Genomic DNA, 21,590 nt, shown 5'->3' on the forward strand with positions numbered 1-21,590 from the left:
TCACCCAACAAAGTGAAATGAAAATGAGAATATTTTCCTTTAAGTGACTATATTTTTATTTCTATACTCTGAACTTTTAGTAACTGATTAATACTTTAGAATATAAATTTATTACCTATGTTATCAAAAGTAGCATTATAAAGTTACATTAATATAATAAACACTACTACATCTTGTGAAAGTCTTTAACATTCAGTTCTCACAGACAGAGTCTTGGGCTTGATTACACAAACAGTTTATTAGTTTTTGTACAAAAGCATTTCAGGTCTGCTAAAAGCATCACTCAAAATCACTCAGTGATTATGGGTGTATCCATGTATGGCAAGTTTTTCTCATATATAAATACTTCTGATTACTTGATTTTATTGAAAAGTCTGAAGACAGTCTACCCACAGGAAGTGTTTTTCCACAGATAGTTCCTTGTCTGTAAATAATGAATTTACTGGGTAAGACAATCCTGTGGCCATACCACCCCTCCTCTGATACTTTAATTGTATAAATGACCTGTTCTCCTGTTTTCAGTGGGTAGTTCTGAATTCTCTCACAGGTGGTGGGAACAGGGGAAATAAAGTACATAGGTATACTTCCCAAAGCCAGTCTCAAATCCATACTACCAGTGTCACAAATCTATGCATGAGCTTGGTTCAACATACAACCCTCTACCACACAAATACTCATTTATGAAGTAAATGGGTAATGCTCATTGAAAGAAGAAGAGTAATGCTCAACATAGCATGGAGAAATGTTATATAGCAGTCAACAATCATACCAACCTCAGAGTAGTTTCTGTGCACTTTATCCAGCACCTTTAAAAGAACTTCAGTTTGATGGAGCTGGCCATAGTCTCCCACTTCTTTCCTTACACCTTTGAAAATCTTAGTAAATGTGCCCTGTCCAAGACTTTCCTCCTAAAAGGAAGGAAGGATACAGATAGAAAAAAAATCAAAAATATCTGCCTGTTTTAAAAGACATCTTTAGAAACTGCCCCCTACATAAGACATATGCATGTCTTTAGAGGTGTGCTGGCTGTAGAGCCCAGCTGAGAAGGAAAGGAGGCAACTATATCAGAAACATAAGTTTTTGCTTGTTTTTTATTGACTACTCAAGAATCTCAGTAAATAACTTGCTGCAAGAAACAGAGAGGAAGAAATTCCATTAAATATGTATTTAGATATCTCTAGAACCAAATATCTGTTATTGCAGTCAAAACATTTAATTATAAAAAAATAGTTACTTGCATTACTGAAAAATAAAATAAATTATTTTCCACAACTCTAAGGAAAGATTACAGCAAAATCTCCTAAGTCAGATAAGATTCTTTTAAACACACATTTTTAAAAACTTGGTGCATATTAAACCCAACATCTGCAGTAGAAAAAGCAACAAACGGACTTACGAATATCAAGTCCTCATTACGGATTTTGTGAAAGACCATTTGATTGACATTATTGTGTCTCTGTAGCATAGGTGATGAAGGTACATCAGAAACGCTATTGCTTCTGAAGACTAGGAGATTTGATTTATCTGTGAGAAGAAAGAGGGAAAGGAAAACCAAAGTAAATTTGTAAAATATAAAACTAAACCAATATCGTTTCAGAAGGATTACTAGTGAGGGGCTCCTAATTCAATATGAACAAGGTACCACATTGAGATCAGTGCATTTAAAAAGCCACAGAGTATTTAACTGAAATGAAAGTTTGATATTTTCTAATCAGCAAAATCATCTAGGTTCACGCATGAGTTTTATGTTTCTTAAGTATTCCTACTTTTGACAAACATTCTGAAAATATTCCTACCTCCTTTTGCATTTTAACTGCTGCACTATTTGTAACAATTTGGGATGGAAAAGGGGATGTAAATTACCTTCTTTTATAATACAAAGTAGAGCAAGTCTGATACCAAAACTAAATCTGAAAAGATGTCTTTGTGGGTATCTGCTCACATCCATGACAATATTTATTCAATAATGTATCATTCTGGTGCATATAAATTTTTGATTTTAATGGAATAATGTAAAAAAAAATATTCTCTATAATGTGCACACATATTTACTTGTTACATCTTTTCTAAGGTTTTGAATCCATTGGCTATTTTCAATCAAATTTGAGAGAAGTAAAACTTCTATCATATAGTCTGTTCTGGCAAATTTGTCTTTAAATAGGAACTTTGATAGAGACAAAGACTAATATTAACTGTATGCATTACTACTTGGAAGGGCAGATATTTAAAGATTTCCTAAAGGAGAAAGATATGAGTATCAAAGATAGGCAAAAAAATTAAATGCAAATGCAAGAAAAACCCTGTCCTCAGACAGAAGCCCTATTCCATGTGTACTTTTTCAGTGTTAAAAAGGAGCTGAAACCACACTGCAGACTTGGCATAACTCAGCTAAGACCAACAATGACAGAAATTAATTGACATTGTTGGTTCCATTGCCTATGGAAGTATTCTCAGTGATAAATAATTCATTTAGTAGCTCTTTCCTTCTCAAGACATGAAAACACTTTATGTAAGAAGAAATGCTGCTGCACACAATCCACTGCAATTAAGAAACCAGTTTTGCTTCTAATCATGAAACTGGTTACCATGATTACTTCTGGAAGACTATCTTACACCAAAATTTTGCAGACACTGTGACTGAAAACTATGACGAAGAAGATGAATAAATAGGTCAGTGAAATTAAAAAAACCTCACACAAATGTATCACGGAATCACAAAATATTTTGACTTGGAGGGGACCCACAAGGATTATCAAGTCCAACTCCCAGCCCTGCACAGGACCATCCCCAAGAGTCACACCATGTGCTTGAGACCATTGTCCAAACACTTCCTGAACTCTCTCAGGTTAGTGCTGTGACCACTGCCCTGGGGAGCCTCTTCCAGTGCTCAGCCACCCTCTGGGTGAAAAAGCTTTTTCTAATACCCAACCTAAACCTCCCCTTGTACAGATTCAGGGCATTCCCTTGGGTCCTGTCACTGGTCACCACAGAGAAGAGATCAGTGCCTGCCCTTCCCCTTCCCCTCATGAGGAAGTTTTAACTGCAATGAGGTGTCTCCTACTCTCTTCTTCTCCAGGCTGAACAGAAAAAGTGACTTCAGCCACTCCTCATACAGCTTCTCTTCCAAACCCTTCGTCATCCTCACCGCCCTCCTTTGGACACTCTCCAGTAGTTTTATATTTCCTTTACTGTGGCACCCAGAACTGCCCCCAGCACTGAGGCAAAGCCGCCCCAGTGCAGAGCAGAGCAGGACAATCCCCTCCCATGCCCAGCTGGCCATGCTGTGCCTGATGCCCCACAGGCCACGCTTGGGTCTCCTGGCTGCCAGGGCACTGCTGACCCATGTTCAGCTTGCCACAGACCGGGACCTCCAAGTCCGTTTCCATGGCACTGTTCTCCAGCAACTCATTTCTCCAATCTGTCTGTACATCCAGGGTTACCGCACCCCAGCTTCAGAATCTGACATTTTCCTTCATATGAAACTTCATATTGTTGGTGATTGCCCCATTCTCTAATTTTCTGAGGTCTCTTCAAAGGGCCTCCCTGACTTCAAGAGCACCAATACTTCCTCCCAGTTTTGTATCATGCATCTACCTGAGAGTCATTTAGTATTACCTTATTTTTAAGTTTTTAATTTAGAAAATAGAAAACTTTCTGCTTAGAAATAATCTCTTACCTTTTGGTTTTGGAGGACAGCATTTGATGAACTGGAAAATTATGCTGTCTGAACGGACAGTTTCTGTCTGGTAACAGGTCAAGAGATCCTTAAGATTACTAAAACTTCTCTTGGTTCCACTAAGATTATATTCTCCGTTCTCATTCTTTGTAATTAAACAGTGCTTATACTCTGTAGTACTGTCACGCTGCAGAAAATTTTTCCATTAAAAATGAAATTGATTAGTATTTAATATTTGAAAGCTTATCTAAATGTATAGCACTCTACTAATTAAAGAAAGGATGCTTCAGGAAAATATGATCATAATTTGTTATTTTGTTCTCACTATGTAATATGGATTCTGAGAAAACATGACTAACTCCCATCACTGGAACTAGCATGTTGATGCTAGAGAAAAACAACTGTTAATGAAATCTGAAAAGATGGAGCTGAGAAAACAGATAATGGATCCTAGGAAAAAGCCTTCAGAGCTATTAAGGAAAGCTTATTCGCCCTGATGGGGTTACATCAAAACAAAATTTTGTTGGAAGCAATAGCTCTAATGCTTATACTCCATGTTTGTTTGGCAGGCATTTGGAAATCTCAGCTGTAGTTCTGCTTTTGTGTCATCTCCAGCTCAATTCTAAGAAATTACTTCCTAACATGTATTTTTAATATGCACTGAATTCTTTTCACAATGACTATTGAAAAGATACCATTAAACATTTTTAAACAAGATGAACTCCTAATAGTGCTTTTGTGGTCCTGTATCTCAATCCTGCAGCAAATGTCCCAACAAATTCTGAATACAAAAAGTCTTCCAATGACTTGCACAACACCCAGAAAAAAAAAAAAATGTTGTGGCAAAGTCACTTAAAGGCAATGGTAGTCTTCCCTTACAACTTTGACTCTCAATTTTACCTCTCTAAGCTTGTTCATGAACTGATTTCTTTGCCTACAAAATTCCCTACCAAACATAGTTCATTGACTGGACATAACGTTTCTCATTCCCACATCCACATTACTTGGTAATTTTCAGAAATGTACCTATCTCTGACAGGTAGCTTGCTACCTCAAACTTGCTAGCCTGCTGTATACCAGCAGGAAAATTCTTGTATTATCTTCCCTAACTGAAATCACAAAGGTGGCTCTGCTGATGTAATTAAAGAGAAATCCATTCTTGAAACAAGATCATGAAATTATTTAACAGCAATAATAAATCATTATATTATCACTAGCTGCAATGTCAGAGAGAAGAGGTACATCTGGTTCTCTGAAGACAAGACCCAAACCCAGAAGAACCTGTGAAGGAGGCACTCTCAGATTGTCAAAGGCTGTATACTTAATCTAATGAAGCCCCAGCTGGGGGGAGGAGGTATGTGGAAAACCCAGGGAAAAAACTCAAGTAAAAACCCCTGAACGTTAAAAAAATAGAAAACCCATCAAATCGCTCCAGCTCCATCTCCCAAACATTTATCCCAACATCACAGTCTCAAGATCCATGTAATTATCTCCAGCTCTCTTAAGCTCTCTTCCTTCAGCCTGTCTTGGTCTCCAAGGCATGTGGCATGTGCATTAGCAATGCTGTATCAACTCTGATGTTTCTCACAAGACCCTGAAAGTTGGCCCATCTGACAAAAGTAGCTATAGAATATACATACTAGATAAACATTCTGGAGGGAAAATTCCGAATTGTTTACTGAACATCTCAGGCTCATTTTTATATCACAACAAAAATTAAATAGGCACTACAACAGAATACAAACCTCTATAGCAAAGGTAAGGAAGTATTTTTTAAAATCTTTAGGACTGCAACGAAGGACGTAGAAACCAGTCTGATTACCAGCCTTCTTCAGTTTACTGATAGCAAAGTCCATGCTACAGAAAAAAGAAAATGTTTAATATTGCATAATTGAAAAATATAGAGATATAAGATGTTGAGTTATGAGCAGTATTAACAAATATCGAATAGAACAATAATTAAAACGTACAGCTTTCTTTAAGTTAATCTCTTTGCCCTTTATTTTCCAATATATAGGGTGATTGTTTATGTAGAGAGCAGCATATTAAATTTTTTTTATATTAAACCATTACAATTATTTATCCAATAAGAAATGTTTAGGGCTAAAAAAGTATATTCCCCACAGCTTATTATATGATTTTCAACCTGCATTATGAAAAAAGCTGTAATAAAATTACCTGACAAATAAGCTTAAATTAGCAAAACATTTGTGTGGGTGAAAAAGGGGGTTTAACAAGGAAAATGGCTAACAAGAAAAAAGAGCTGAAATAAAGGCTTAAACAAGCCTTGCTAACTCACTATTTCTATCCATAACAAGGAATGGTCTTTCCACTTATTTTTTATAATATGTCAAGAAGGCACCGTATTTTACAAAGTGAAACATAAGAGGAAAAATATAAAGCATTTTATGTTACACAAACGCAATAAGAAAAAAATTAAGACGCCTACTACAGTTCACAGACAACTAAAGCTCAACTTCCAAAAACAATATCCAATTGTCATATTACTTAAAAAAAAACTTACAAAATTGGTCCATGACAGTTGCTTTGGATATTTTCAAGGACTGATGGTGGTGCTACTTCTTTACAGAGATAATGATGGGCATCCGCTGTTAATCTGTAATATCCATCAATTAATGATACAAAGGAGAGAGCTTCTCTTAATGACTGAAATTCAGCCTCCTGTTCAATTGCAGAGAACAATGTGGGGCAGGGAGGGAAAGAGAATTTCAATTTTTAATAAGCAACAAAAAATTCCTGGATATGCTAATGCTATAAAAGATATGCATTTATGCACACATTAAAGACATGAATAAAACCAGTTTTTAACTGATATTTGTACATTCTACCTTCTTGTTATTATTCAAAACTTGATAGCATCCTTCAGTGTTCAAGATCAAATCAAAACCAAAGAAAACAGGTAAGTTGTGGATGCCTTATCCCTGGAACAGGCTATTGAGCAATCTGCTCTAATGGACTGTGTCCCAGCCCATGGCAGGGATGATGGAACCAGATGATCTTTATAGTCCCTCCTGGCTCCAACCATTCCATGATTCTATGAAATCTGCCCTAAAAACCACCCCCCCCCCCCCCTTTGGCTAAAGACATGAAACAGCAGAGAAATGCCAATATGAAAGAGCATTTGAAAGGGAAAAACAAGTAGATACAAGTCAACATGCAGATACCTACTGCATTGCCAATACAGTCTTGTTCTTTTCCCTAAAGGAAAGCCTTCATTTATCAAAGATTTATATGTCTGCCTTCAAGCAGAAAAGAAAAATCTCCAGGAAAGTACCTGCCTGAAAACTTAGCTACCAGTCAGCAAAAATGGGCATCCTGAGCTGGATCAGAGACAGAAGATGACCTTTGACTACTATGAAGACAGGTACACTAGGTAGGAGCAGGGAGAAAAATCGTGTGGTCAAAGGAAAATGTGTGTGAAAAAGGTCTTATGCACAGTATGATTAACAGATAAAAGCAGGGCAAAATTACATTCATCTGCAACAACATATTAATTGCTGCAAATAAAACAAAAACAGAGAAGCATTTTCTGAGCCTCCCTAGATTTAATTCAGTAGTATAACCCAACAGAACAGGTTTTAGTATGTGTTTGCCTGTGACACCAGAGACATACTTAGCTGAACACAATAATTTGGCAAGGTCTTTGCTAGAGAGCAATAAAAAGAGCTGGTGTTTTTGAGTAAGTGTCAAGAATTTATAGTCTTCAAATTCCTTTTTAAGAGGACCTGGAAACAACTGCAGCCCATGGTGCAGACCATGTTGAGGCAGCTGTGCCTCTGCAGCCCATGGAGATTCATGGTGCAGCAGACATCCCCCTGCAGCCTGTGAAGAACCTCATGTCACAGAAGGGGGATATGCTTCAAGGAGGCTGTGATCCCATGAGAAGATTACATGGAAACATATTTGTTGGCAGGACTTGTGGCCCCATGACCCACTATGGAGCTGTGGAGCAGCCTGCTCCTGGAGAACTGCACTTCGTTGAAGGGACCAACACTGGAGCAGTTCATGAAGAACTGCACCCTGTGGAAACAATTTGCATTGGAGAAGTTCATGGAAGACTGCCCACCATTGGAGGGATCCCTTGCTGGAGCAGGGGATGAGCTGAGGAAGACTGAGAGGTAAGGACATGCCATTAACTGACCACACCTCTGATTCTCAATCTTCTACACTGCTGAGGGGAAGGAGGTAGAGAATAAGGAATAAAGCTGGCCCATGAAGAAGGGAGGGGTGATGGGAATATGTTTTTAGGATTTTTTATTCTCATTACCCTACTCTGAAACAAATTCAATTAATTTCCCTGAGTCAATTCTGTTTTGTCCATGACAGTTAATACGACAGTGATATCTATCCTTATCTTGACTGACACAACACGAGCCTTTCATTGCATTTTCTCTCATCTGTTCAAGCTGAAGAGGGGATTTATTACAGCAGATTTGGTGGGCACCTGGTGCCCAGCCAGAGTCAGCCCACCCCACAACTCTGTGACAGTTATACCTGCTAGAAAGCCTGACTCAAGTGCAAGGTTGCAGTTCAAGTAAAAAACTTCTTACATTTGGGTATAAAATACTTTCTTAAGATCTTCTTCAAAGAATTGTACATAGTAAAAGCAGTAACATTAATTTTGTCCTGATAGTTATTTTCTATCATCATTCTTCAGAGCACTTTGAAGCCTTTTTCAATGTGTTGGTCTCTAGCAGACAGCTTATCAGGACACCATGGAAACAGCACACTTGAGAACTGAAACCATGGACTCAGGTTTAAGACTAATAAACAAAAGAACCAATCTGTGTACCAGAAATTTTCCTCAGATATAAATATCTATTTCTATTTCAGTCCAAGCACATAGCTTTGAATGCAGAAGACCTTTAGTGCTCTGATAACACCCCTTACACTGCTGATAGGCGTTTAGTTTTATCTCATGCTAAATTAACGTTGTCATGGATTATACGATACTATGCGAACAACAATCACACAGCCTGCTCAAGGCAGTATCTCTTTGAAAGAACAGCAACCAAAGTAAACAGACCAGATTCTTGCTGTCTTGTTTGTGAATGGTGACAATTCTTCTCTCACTGGATCCTTCTTGGCTCGCCTGTTTAATGCTGACATCAATGATATCAGGAAAATCACAGTATGTTTGTAAATCCTGCAACAAATATAATATAATATAATTTCAGTAATAACATAAATGGCAATTAAAAAGCCTCACCTATTTGCAGCATTGGAACTTCTGCAACTCCAAACTTGTAAGCCAACAACAAAGAGGATTATAAAACCTTAAACAAGTCATTACAAGCAAAGAAAGTATTTTCTTTATAGAATCATCACTAGGAACACAAATTAAAGAACAGACAGAGATCCAGGAACCATGAACAGAAATATCCACATATGGGCTTGGGTTTTCATAATTGTAGATATTTCTTCACTTTGTAGTATTTTGTGAACAGTGGAATATTTTGATTACTTTTTTGAGAAGAGGTTTTTTTGGGAGTTTCTTATTTGCATCCTGACTAAACAGGTTTAGAAAGCCTGTTAACAATACAAAATGTCATGACTTCATTCAGAGTGATACAAGCTGCAAATCTGTAGCTGAAATGAAGAAAAAGTGTAAGGCTATCTTCTCAGTCCTACCTACTTGTTCATCTGGTTGGTGAAAATGTAAACTTGGAAAACAAATTTCCTCACAATCTACTCTGCATATGTCGTTACATACATCTGAATAAAAATTATTTTTCAGTTCAGTATCTAAATGACAATTCATCATTAAAGTTTACTGAAACAAGTTACAATCATGTTTACAAGCAGCCATATTAATTCATTCAATTTTCAAAACCAACTTTATAAATAGTTTCTTTACCAGTGAAAATATATGCAGTGTCTGTCAATAATAGAATGGCAATATTTTTAATTATGAAAAAATAATTTGGCAATCTTTATTAAAAAATATGATTTATTCAAACACTACGCTTACTAAAGGCTTGGTTGCCAAGCCCAAACAGCATAGTATGCGTACACTTTGTGCACCTAAAACTGGAAATTGCAGAATCTGACATTTATGACAGCTCTTGCCAGAGCAACTGGCATTTACAGGAAAATTAAATAAGGCAGAGGGCTGATACATAACAACTATGAATGAAGTAATTGTCAATCTACAAATATTCAAAGAACACCACACTTCAAAGAATATGGGGATGTAATCAGATTTATTTTTTGCTAAGTATTGAAAAAACCCACTAGCATATAGTATCTTTACAAATTATTACAGCACACTGTAGAAATACAAGTTTTTGTACTTTGGTCTTGTCTGCTACATATTACAAATCAAAAGTACCGAACCAATGTGTTTCTTTTGAATTCACACATACCCCACTCTGCCTTTACTTTACCTTTGGATAACTCCCACAATCTCAATAATACTCCCACACAAAATAATACTGATAAATAATATGCAGCAGTATGTGATTACTAGCACTTATAGGAACCTTTAAGCACCTAATTCCTGAAGAAAGACTATATGGACTCCACAATCACACAGATGTAATTTTAAATTTGCTAACTTAGATGGTAGTTGGTAGATGTCTAACTGCAGGAAAGAGGTATAGGAGAATTTGCCTCTTGTTTGGAGTTCTTAGATCCCTGCTTTCAAAGATTTGGGGAATTTCTGCATTTTATCTACACCTGGAGGCATCGTCATTACATTTCCACATTTTTTAAATGTCATTGTGAAGTAAAAGTCGCCTACCAAATTTGCTTGAGTTAAATGAGGACTTCTAAAACAAGCTTACTACTCTGTTCCATAACAAATGGCAGAGTTATTAAAATAATTTTTAAAAATTACCTGCTCTCCAAGTGTCTCACAATCTTTAAGTTTTCCTCTTGAACACTGAATTCCACCATTTCCAGTTATTACAACGGTTGCAAAACTTTCCTCTCCAGAAGGACCTCCACCAGGTTCTTTTACTTCAAAAACCTCTGAATAGAAGGCAGGCTGAAGGGTTTCCAGATTTATGAGATACTTAAGTTTCAAATTTCTGGCAGTAGCTTTGCATTGGCCAAACTGTTGTATAAATTTGCGGAACCTGTACCTTATTCTTTTTCGGGTCAAAATGTGGTAGTCTTGGATTTTTGCTCGCACACACTTAGGTAAAAACATTTTGTAGCTGTGAATACAAAACCAGACAAAAAAACCTACTAATTTTATCCATTAAATCCAGAAAAGATAATTAGTTCTGTGCTAAACAAGTCAATATTGAAAACGCCTTTTCCTCTAAATGTACTGTTATTTTTACAACTGTAGGATAACAAAGATCCTTTCTTAGATCTGTAGTATGTTCTTTCAAATAAAACCCCCTGTCTTCTTCCATTTTCCATTTTTTCCCTCACTCAATTGCAACAAACTACATAATGCATTTTCCATAAATTCAAAGATGTCTGTTCTTGCATTAGTGAAGTTCTAAGGTAAGGCAGTTGAAGTTACAAAATTGCTTTGTTTTGTGTAGAAATTGTAAAGAGGATACTGCATGGCAACTACATGGATAAAGGACAGATTTCCTGGCTGAAAATGCAGGTGGTAGAATACAAAACTGTGGTTGGTTGTCACTGAAGTTTCTATGTCAGAGACAGAATTAACTCAGCTGGAGTAGAAACAGATAGGATTGATACACCCAAGAGAGTTCACAAACTCAAGAAAGTTTAGCAGAGATCTGCTCAAGATGGTTAAGAGCCTGGAGCACATGACATGAGAGAAGAGGCATATGGGTGCTTGATTTGTTCAGCCTAGAGAAATTAGGCTCAAGTGTTCTACTAATTGTCTTTTAATAATGTGAAAGAGAGGATTATCAGTATCACAGAGGAGACTGATTAGGGACAGAGAAAATCTTTCACAATGACCATGGTAATGCAGAGGACAAAGGTGCACAGAGTTACAGGGGACATTATGGGACATTTTCAGAACTTGACTGGATGAGGCCCTGAGTCACTTCATCTAACTTTGAATTTGGCCCTGATAGGAACAGGGGCTTGGATCTGATGACATCCAGAAGGTGTCTCACCTAAAATTACTGCTTACGTATTTTCTAACATAAGAAGCTGCCGCCTTAACTTTCATTAAGAGAGTCAAATCCATGTCTCCAAATCCTGAATGGTCATCATGACACAAATTTTCTATTGATTTCTAGTTTACATAACAGGTAAAATTATGTAACTATTTTACATCAATACATCAACTGCCAACAGCTGAACACCTTCTCCTAGACACTAATGTGCAAAAATACAACCTTTAGGCATGAGATAGATGTGAAGCAGTTACAAATTACAGAATCACCTGACTGAATTGTAAATAGCCATTGGGGTTTGGTCCTTTTCTTTGGCCACTCTCATCATATCTAGAACAGCCATTCCAAGGCATTCTTCTTGTGTTTCATGAGTAACAGGCATCTGTACCCATCCATCCAAAAAATCAGCTCGCCACTGAGAAAGAATGCAAGAAAGCAAATGAAACCTGGTACACTGCTGCTTAACAAGAATAGAGGTTTGGGGTGCAGTTGTTGAGGGGAGCTGTTGTTATGTTGTTTGATTGTTTATGTTTGGTTTGTTTAGGGGGTTTTATTGGCTTGGTTTTTTAAAGCCTGAATGACCTACTTCATCCACAAAAAGACGTACTTATTCATAAGGAACACCAGCTGCTATCATGCTCAGAAGCACTGTTTTGAACTTCATCTCTCCAAATACATAATAGGACATGGAATTTAATTTCCAGCTTGAGAGGGCTTCAAGCTTTCAAGAGCCCACAGAGTTACTAAAAGAAGATGGAAAGGGAATAAATGCTAATAACCCTCACCAATCTGCATTTAAAAATAAGCGAGCAAATCATACCTGTGCGAATAGGTAAGACATGACAAGATCGTCAAGGACGGGGCTTTCTGCACCACGAAGAATGCCATACCGGTATGCTCTGTTGCTGCCACTGCAATACCAGTGGGGAAAATAAAACCTGGTAGGAAATAAATTCAAGCAAACGTTAATAAACAGACATTTTGGTTACCAGCATCAGATATTACTGCTCTCATACACATCTAACTAGTGCTGCTAATCTGGAGGACCACTATGAAACCCCAGTTACTCAATGAAGGCTTCAGATCCAGTTCTTGGAGTTTTAAAGTACTACAGTATTCAAGCAAGGTGATAAACTGTACTGATAGGAATCAGAACCTTTGCTAAGTTATTCTCACTAATCAGAATGCAGAGAATTTTATTAGCGTCTTCTAGTTTCTTTTGAAACAGTTCCCAAAAAACACTCAGACCAAATTATATAATGTAAATAAATTAAGCAATTTACAAAAGGAAAACTGTGACTACAGTTTTAGTTGTCCACATTAAATTTTAAGGTTAGGGAAAAATGGTTGTATTGCAGAAACATGCCTGACAATGCAGGACAATTTACTCTGCATTTCAGAAACTGCTACTTATTTCAAACAGGCAAGCACAGAGGAGATGAGATGTATCATTATTAAAAAAGGTTTTTACTTTTAGTTTATTTTTATTGTTTGTTTCTTCAATCTGACACTGGTAAACATATTGGATAGAGAAAATTAACAAAGTACATAATTCAAATCACTTCAATATTTTTTATTCTTTTAGCTCCCTGTTTTCCAGAAAATGCCAGCAATCTGTCCATAACTTCTAAGAGAAACTACAGTTTCAACTAAATATCATATTGGTTGTGTTCTCCCACAGCCTTGTTTTACCATGAAAAGTGTGCAACATTTTATTTAGATTACCTTATCCGATAAATTAAGATGAGTCTGGTTGTTTCATCTACATGGAAGATGTGATTTGGGGGATACCACATTCTGTCTGTTTCACTCATGAGTGCAAACATGTTATGATACACTGGCATGATACCTACATGAAGAGCAGAGAAGCAAACATCAGTAGGAAACAGTTTTCACAAAATATTTTTTACATGTTGTGGGTCAAAAGCAGCAGATTGCCACAGTGCACTACTATTATCAGCCACAGGTATCAGTATTGCCAACAACACTGCAATCACGATCCCATAACCTGCAGGCTGCTTTGCTGGTTAAATTTTCCATTCTTCCTTCACGTTATCTGACTGAAGACTCTGTTCACCTGTTGTCCTGTACCCTACTGTTAGATTACCAGATTTTCTCGGTATGGCATTTAATAAAATATCTTCTTAGCCTCTCAGTTTAGAAACAGCTTACAACAGTAGATTTTTTTCCCTGCCTTTCCAAAATCAGATCATTTGATTTGAGCATTGATTTTATGACTAAGCATTGATTTTAAGACTTTAGACAGATTAAAAATTACAAGTAAAGCAACACAAAGAAAGTTACAGTGACTAGGGCAAACACCAGCCATTTCCATTTTAGTAACTCAGTTTGTAACAAACCCAAACGTATACTGTTAAAATGAAACAGAACTGGAAAATATTCTTTTCTCTCAACAACTTTGAATTATGCTAATGGTAACTGACAAGCAATCCTACTTAATCAGAAACTTAAAAAATCAGTTGAGCACCAATTCTTCAGCAGCACCAGAATTTTAATTTGACTTTGATGCTCCCAGCTGAAACGTGGCCTACAACTCAGCATTGTACTGTACTGCAGTGTTATGCGCCCCTGTGATGCCAGTGTTAGATTTGGAAAACAGGTTAACTGCCTGAAAACTGACAGCACAAAAGGATGAACTGCAAGTATTGACACATATATTCAAGGCAGAAAAAGACACAGGTCAAAAGGCCAGAGTGTAGGATGAAAACCGGCAAAGTTACAGTAGGTCATATCGAAAGAAAACATTAAAGCAATATACTTTGGGGTAAGAAGGCAAAAAAATAATGGAAAAACAAACAGATAAAGACAATAGAAGTAACTTTAAATTACCTTATGAGACAACAGAATTCTCTGAAAAGGCAAAATACCAACATCCTTGCTCAAAGACTTAGAATGAAGTAATTGAAATTCTCACAAGAAACCAGGAGAAAAAAAAAATCCTTTATTTCTTTCTGTTCTGAACAACATCTAGGTAATTACTGAAAGGAGCAGACCCCAAATTTCTTTCATCACATCTAAACAGCTTGTAAGACAATCAGAAGAAACAACCAACCAATTCCACATACAAAACCACATAACCCTTTGGAATAAAACATACTTCAGTCTTAAACAGCAACTAGCTTATTAAATTTGATACAAAAAAGGGTTTGCTTCTATAGGAGTCTAGTAAGAGGGCTAAGAACTAGAGTTCTAGTGCATATTTGTGAAGATTAAACTGCTGAAATCTGTAGGCTAATCATCTGATACCTTCTTATATCACAGCTCTACAAAACATACCAGAGCTGCAGGTCTTAACATATGATTTTCTATGAAAAGGAGTCACAGACTTACAGGAAACTAGAGAAATGTAAAGCATTATATAAGGTAATGAAAGGGAAACTAAAATGAACAAATCCCCCACAGGAATAAAACTGAAGGGATAAGAAACTGAAAGATTGGCTGTAATTCTAAATGCTGCAAATTCATGGCACAATATAACATATTTGATCCATCCAAGTTTTGAGGATTTTTTTATGGAGTTCAAAAGACACCTACTCCATACAACTAAACATGGTTCTCATTTGATGTGTAAAGTGGGATGAACTATACTATACTACATGTCAGCTGTCCATAAAGCAGTTTAATTTAGCAGTTACTAACTTAGCAGTTTTACAGCTGTGTGGTGTCTGTATCCCAAACAATTTCAGATCAATTACAGTGTAATGTACGTGAGAATCACTAGCCTGTTTCATGACTGTTGCTAGATGCTAAACACCATTCAGGGCAATGCTGAATATTTACTATATAGCTAGTGAGACCTACCTAGTCTCCCTAATACATTACCCAAACTACTAACCATCCCATGTACGCTTACTGAACATTTCAAAACCATATTCTTAAATTGAAATGCTAAGCTGCTGTATTTGACCAAATACATTACAAACACCACAATCACCATGCCACCCCACATCTCAAAAACCCCACAGGTATTTCAAGATCCTATCATTGCCATGCTGAAACTTTAACCAAGACATGACTATGGTACTCACCCTACAAATCAGAAGTACTTATATTAAGCCCTGCCACTGTCTTCCTTTGTATGAAAAGTAAACTGTGCACTCTTCCATCCCTCATACTTTGGCATTTATAGTTCTGAATGGTAACTCGCACCATTCACTGGCAGTATTTAAGGACATAGAGATCATGCATATTTTTCAAGAAAAGGAGTTTCACTTTTTTTATCCCTTGCCCTTTAGAACTATTCATTTGCTTTGCTACACTTAATGCTCAACAATTATAAAACAGAGCAAATCCCTTTATTAAATAGAGTCTTGAAAATTGTCCACAGAAATCTGACAAAAGCAGAGGCCAGAAACTTCTCTTTTCATGTAATTCTTACCACCACTATTAACTGCATGGCCTTTTCAAGTGAAGATAACTGCAGTATTTAAATGTTTTCTCTAGAAACAATGAAAATTGAAAAATTGGAGTGGGGAATAAAAGTCTTCTGCTGAAGCCTAGATATGTCAACAATAGCAAAAACTTAGGAGAAATGTAAATATAAGTGAATGTAAGTAAAATCATAAAAGCCATTCACAACGGGTACTGAAAAGCCTCCCCTGGATTTTTGCACTGCATGTCAGTGCAACCATGCTACCAGCTCAATCAGTGAGAAATTAGGAGAAAAGATAGTGACTCTGACATAATTAATCAGAATTTTCACTGCTTTGCTTCTCCAGCAAAGGCTATCAAATAAATTTTCTGGACTATTGCAATGACAAGATCTCTTTAAAATTTATTTATTTATTGCATAAGGCTAAAGAAAGGAGTATAAATAAATAAATAAATACACACATACACATAGTATATACCTACTGTATAGTATATATACTTGGCTCTAGCCAAGTAACATCACAAAAGACTACAACACAGCATAAGTTTATACTTCAAACTTCTTCCTTTCCTCATTGTGATTTTAGAGTTTCACATCCAGGCAAGTCTCACAACCTCATTTATCCTGAAGCACCTAAGAAAACACAGTTTTTCTGTATCTCCCCCTTTGTTGGCATTAGGAACCCTTTCTCCCATACAGTATGTTTTCATAAGGTAATGTCCCTCTTCTAAGAAAAAATAAAAAACAGGAAGTGTAAATCACAACAAGCCATGACACCACTATGAAATGTGAAAGCTATGCAGAGTCTGCAATAGAAATACTGTTGCATGAAACTCTCAACAAGCATTTAAGTCATTAGATATAAAAAGATGAAAGCAATTAGTGGAATGATTAATAAAAAACTCAAATTTTCTGTATAAAAAGTCTAATGCATACGTTAGTTCTCATCCAGTTGGAATTAAACTATTTAAAACTTATGTAGCCTTGCACATACTAGATGGAAATTTGCTTGCCTTTTCTGACATAAAAATAGTATCTTGCATTATCATTCAAACAAACTGGAGACTTACCAAACCCTTAACATCACATTCAATGTCACTACCCTGTCAACAAAATGGTTTCTGAATAGTCAATCAAAGCTTCTATTTCTTTTCCTGGAAACACAGAATTGCCCAGAGTTGTGATTAATTAATTCCCCAGCTAGTGGGAGAGAGCAGGGGGGCTGCACGTTCTGGGTGGATTTTCAGGAAAGGCTATCATCTAAAAGGAGACAAACAAAGAAAAACCAAACAGCAACACAATCTCACAAAAACAAGCAAACACACACACACTCTGTCACACACATGAAAAAAAAAACCCAAAACCAAATAAAACCACCGAACAAGAAAACTAACCCTCAGTGAACAGTTATACTCAAAGACAACTCTGAGCTGTGTGAACCCTGAGTCATGTCAATTCTGGAAATTCAACATGTTAGGAAAAATATGCCTAGAAGTCCCTTGTTAGCAGCATGGCATCTCTTCTGGAGCATAGAAGCAAAGACATACTACAAATCATAACATTATGCAATGCACTCTCTCTCTTGAAAACAGTTAATTGACTGCAAACACTGCCACCATTTGTCACATTAAATGCTTTGAAACAGTGTTTTTACTTACTTACAATTAAAAACTCTCTGCCATTTTATGGCTTTCCAAGAGACCAGCATTTTTCAAGGGTTGTACCAAGGAAATTCCGATATAATTGCAATTCAGATGGGTGAGAATGAAAATGAAGATACACCTAACACAAAGATTCTACAACATCTAGAACGATTTCTCTAATATATTTCATTTCCATCATCAGTTAGTTCCTCTAATACCATTTTCCCCCCTCAGGCTGAGGACAATACCTTTTTTTCAATTTGGTGTGACATTTCTAATATTTTACTTGGCAATTAACTAGCCACCATGCAAGAACTGAACCATGACTAACTCATCAATTTAAATTTAATTTCAAGACATCTTATTTATATTTGCATTTCTGCTTGGAAAATGTGATAGTCACTTTTACATACCCTTTTCCTTATAAAAATACAAACCCACAAAAATGTTTATTATATTTCTCCCAAACCAGAAAACTGTTTTTAAATAAAGTTAAAAAAAGCCGAGCTTTTGCATGCATGTATCAAAGTGGCAGAAAAATATTTAGACAGACTAATATTTTTATAGCCAATACATACCAGATACAACAGATCTAATGTCAAGTTAGCAATGACTGGAAAATTTTCAATTGTTTTAAATGTTTAAAAGATACATAACAAGACTCTCTCTGACTGCTGATGTTTGCCTAGATCCAGTCCTGCTTTGCCTCCAACAGCAGTCATACCTGGATGTAATCAGGTCTGCTATCAAAAGAACTGTCAGTTGTTCAGATCACAAAATTCATTAACAATTACCAAATTTCTTATATTTCAGTCATGCTTACTACTCAAACACTCCCTTCTTAACCATGAATTCTGACTCATAGCTTACTTTTGAAAGATGAGTCTTGCAAACATAAACATTATTTGACTGTATGGAGTCGTATGTGTTCTGCTGTACGACCAAAAAATCCTTTCAGAAAAAAAATAAACAATAAGAAGCAATGCCTCATGATTTAAGCACTAATAGTTGCTATGGAAGAGAAAAAAGAACAAAAAGATGGTCACTTTCATACCCAGAGATTATAGGAATGAATTTGTTTTATTAAAAAATCCAATGTACTTTTGCAAAGAAATACGCATGCACAAAATGCTTGCTTGAATTATTTTACTACAGATTTCAGCCCTGGTGTATATTAGACTCTGGGTAAATGCAAGAATTCAAAGGCACTCTTAGATATCAATGTATTACTTATTTATAATATACTGCCATGTAATAACATGGCAGTATACACACTTTATTAACTAAACCATTACATAGAGCATCAACCACACACACAAGAATTCATGTTATATCTAACAGAACAGTTTCCTTTTGCAAAGTGATTAAGCATGTATAATATACAACATATGGACATAACTTCCAGGACCAATCTGTTTTGCGGGGCTGCATCAGGAAGTAATTCAAACTATTTACAGTTCCTGCTATGATTAAACTACTCAAACTGTATCTTAGCTCAATGAAAGAAGACTTTCAGTTACAGGATGGTACACCCTTAAATTTTTTGAAAAAATATGGCAGTCACCCAATTCAACTTCACAACCATTCTAACAGGAACAGTTTTACAGTCTGGTGCTAATTACATCTGCAAGAACAGAGAAATTAGCATTTCAGTCTAAATACTACCATTTTGATGAGCCTTGGATTGTTGAAAACTTTCTTGTATGAAGCTGGATTTCACTGCTTCATTAGATAAACTGTTAGGTATATACTTACCACAGGCTTTACAGGCAACAGAACAAATCTCTTCTGCAACGTATTCTCCAGCTGAAAATTGAAGGTAATCTCCTTCTGTCTTCCCAGGAGAATGATAAAGGTACACTTGAAGCAATGGTTCTGTCTGCTTGGGTGCACTGCTATTTCCACGGATGTCACCATTCTGGTGGACAGTAGAAGTTGCTGTACTTTCCATATTTGTCATTGTAAGACAAGCCATAGTTTGTTTTGGTTCTGTTCAGAGCATCTGCCTGAAAGAAATGTAAGAAATACTTCTTGACTAACTGTACTTGGTTTTATTTGTAATATTCGTATTTAGTGACAGTACTGTTCTGACACTGAAAAATCATTAGAACTTGAAGACAAGCAAATAGCTTAGGTGGTTTATGAAAAGCGAAGTTTCTCTTCGATTTACTACATAGCCGTAGAGGAAAAGTAACTGACAGTACTACAGGAAAAAACAAAATATAAACTGGGAGTCCAGCTAGAGTATTACCACTTTTCACTGGATTTTAGACAGCATGTGCTCATCTGCAACATGCTAATTAAACCTGAAAGCCAAAATAATTGCTTTAATGAGATCTGTACAACTAATTTTATTCCCAATTTAAATTTAGAAGACAAAATAACTAGTTGGGTCACAAACTAACACTGATGAAGAGAAGGACAGAAATAGCACCTTGCAGCTGAGTTTCCCTTGTACGCAGACACTGTAAAAATATGCTGAGATGAGAATCTAACAGACATGGTTTGTACCATGTGGGAGATCTTCCAAGTGGGAAGTGTGAGAGCTTCCAAGACCACCTTCTTTTAGAAAAAAAATCATTTAATCTGCCATCAAAATAAATGTCCTCTCTGATAAATGTAATCAAAGAAGACTAATAATGTAATAAATAACCACAGATATATCTGATGATGAAAAAAGTTTAAAAATGTAAGATTAGACAGCATATTCCAAAAGGCAGTTGAAGAATATCTTTGCTTCTCTGTGACTGCATCATAATTTTAATCGGTATAATCCCTGCTTTAAGACAAATGCTTAGATCACAGTAGAAAAGATTGCTTTTATTAGAAGTTATTCCAAGTAGCTACTACCTGGAATTCTGCATTTCTTATTCTGAAAATGCAGAATAGGTTCAAATAAGACAATTTAAAATTTTGATTTTTTAGAATAAAAGTATGGTTTGGGTCACAATAATGTTGCCCTGATGCCTCCTTCTCTTTGAGCTGAACAACCCCAAGTGTCTCAGTCCTTCATGGAAGAGGCACTCCAGCCCTCTGATTGTTTTTGCGGCCCTTCTCTGGACTCACTCCAAATGTTCCATGTCTTTCCTGTGCTAGGGGCCCCAGAGCTGGACACAGGACTCCAAGTGCAGTCTCACAAAAACAAAACAGAAGAGGAGAATCACACCCCTTGACCTGCTGGCAATGCTTCTTTGTATATGATGAAATTGTTTTTCTGGGGTGCCAGTACACATTGCCAGCTCACATCTCACTTTTTATCTACCAGGATCCCCAAGTCCTCATCCACAGGGCTGCTCTCAAATCCATTCATCCTCCAGCCTGTACTGATCCTGGAGATCGCTCTAACCTAGATGCAAGACTAGGTGCACTTGGTGTTGTTGAACTTCATGAGTTTCCCATGGAATCACTTCTCAAGTCTGTCAAGGTGCCTCTGGATGGTGTCCCTTCCCTCAATCCCTTCAGCTGCACTAGTCAGCTTGGTGTCATTCCCAAACTTACTAAGGGTCTGCATGTTGCTGCTTCAGACATCAAATGGTTAATAAAGATATTGTTTATTGTATATTGTAATACTGTATATTACTTGAAAAGGTAAATGTTTAAGTTAAAAATATACTTACTGTTCTGCATAAGCATATGGGTGTTACATTCTTGATGCATTATTTTCAACAGCTTTTATTTGTATTGAACTACATTGCTTTATCAGGAAAGAGCTATTTGGAATATGTTTTGTTTTTTAATTTTCTATTCCTAACTAGAATTATTTAAGAAAGGATAAGCATGTGAATTTTCATTAATGTGGGCTA

General features: G+C 36.4%; 1 protein-coding gene across 17 annotated transcripts in view; it reads right to left on the minus strand.

The window, feature by feature from the left end:
• JAK2 (Janus kinase 2) overlaps nt 1-21,590 on the minus strand; it is an 88,421-nt gene that overhangs the window by 24,704 nt on the left and 42,127 nt on the right. For 15 of the 17 annotated variants that reach the window (XM_054003585.1, XM_054003583.1, XM_054003590.1 and 12 more), the window contains 11 exons: nt 19,543-19,793; nt 13,477-13,600; nt 12,572-12,689; nt 12,021-12,166; nt 10,536-10,857; nt 8,724-8,843; nt 6,201-6,358; nt 5,422-5,533; nt 3,677-3,863; nt 1,397-1,524; nt 774-908 (listed from right to left, as the gene is read on the minus strand). In XM_054003585.1, coding sequence (XP_053859560.1) covers nt 774-908; nt 1,397-1,524; nt 3,677-3,863; nt 5,422-5,533; nt 6,201-6,358; nt 8,724-8,843; nt 10,536-10,857; nt 12,021-12,166; nt 12,572-12,689; nt 13,477-13,600; nt 19,543-19,762 — 1,770 coding nt within the window. In that variant the 5' untranslated portion in view covers nt 19,763-19,793. Of the gene's footprint in view, nt 1-773; nt 909-1,396; nt 1,525-3,676; nt 3,864-5,421; nt 5,534-6,200; nt 6,359-8,723; nt 8,844-10,535; nt 10,858-12,020; nt 12,167-12,571; nt 12,690-13,476; nt 13,601-19,542; nt 19,794-21,590 lie in introns of those variants that run through there. The other 2 variants (XM_054003595.1, XM_054003599.1) reach the window with 2 other exon arrangements.

This window comes from Vidua macroura, chromosome Z, assembly GCF_024509145.1.
Source record: "Vidua macroura isolate BioBank_ID:100142 chromosome Z, ASM2450914v1, whole genome shotgun sequence".
NCBI classification, from domain to species: Eukaryota; Metazoa; Chordata; class Aves; order Passeriformes; family Viduidae; genus Vidua; species Vidua macroura.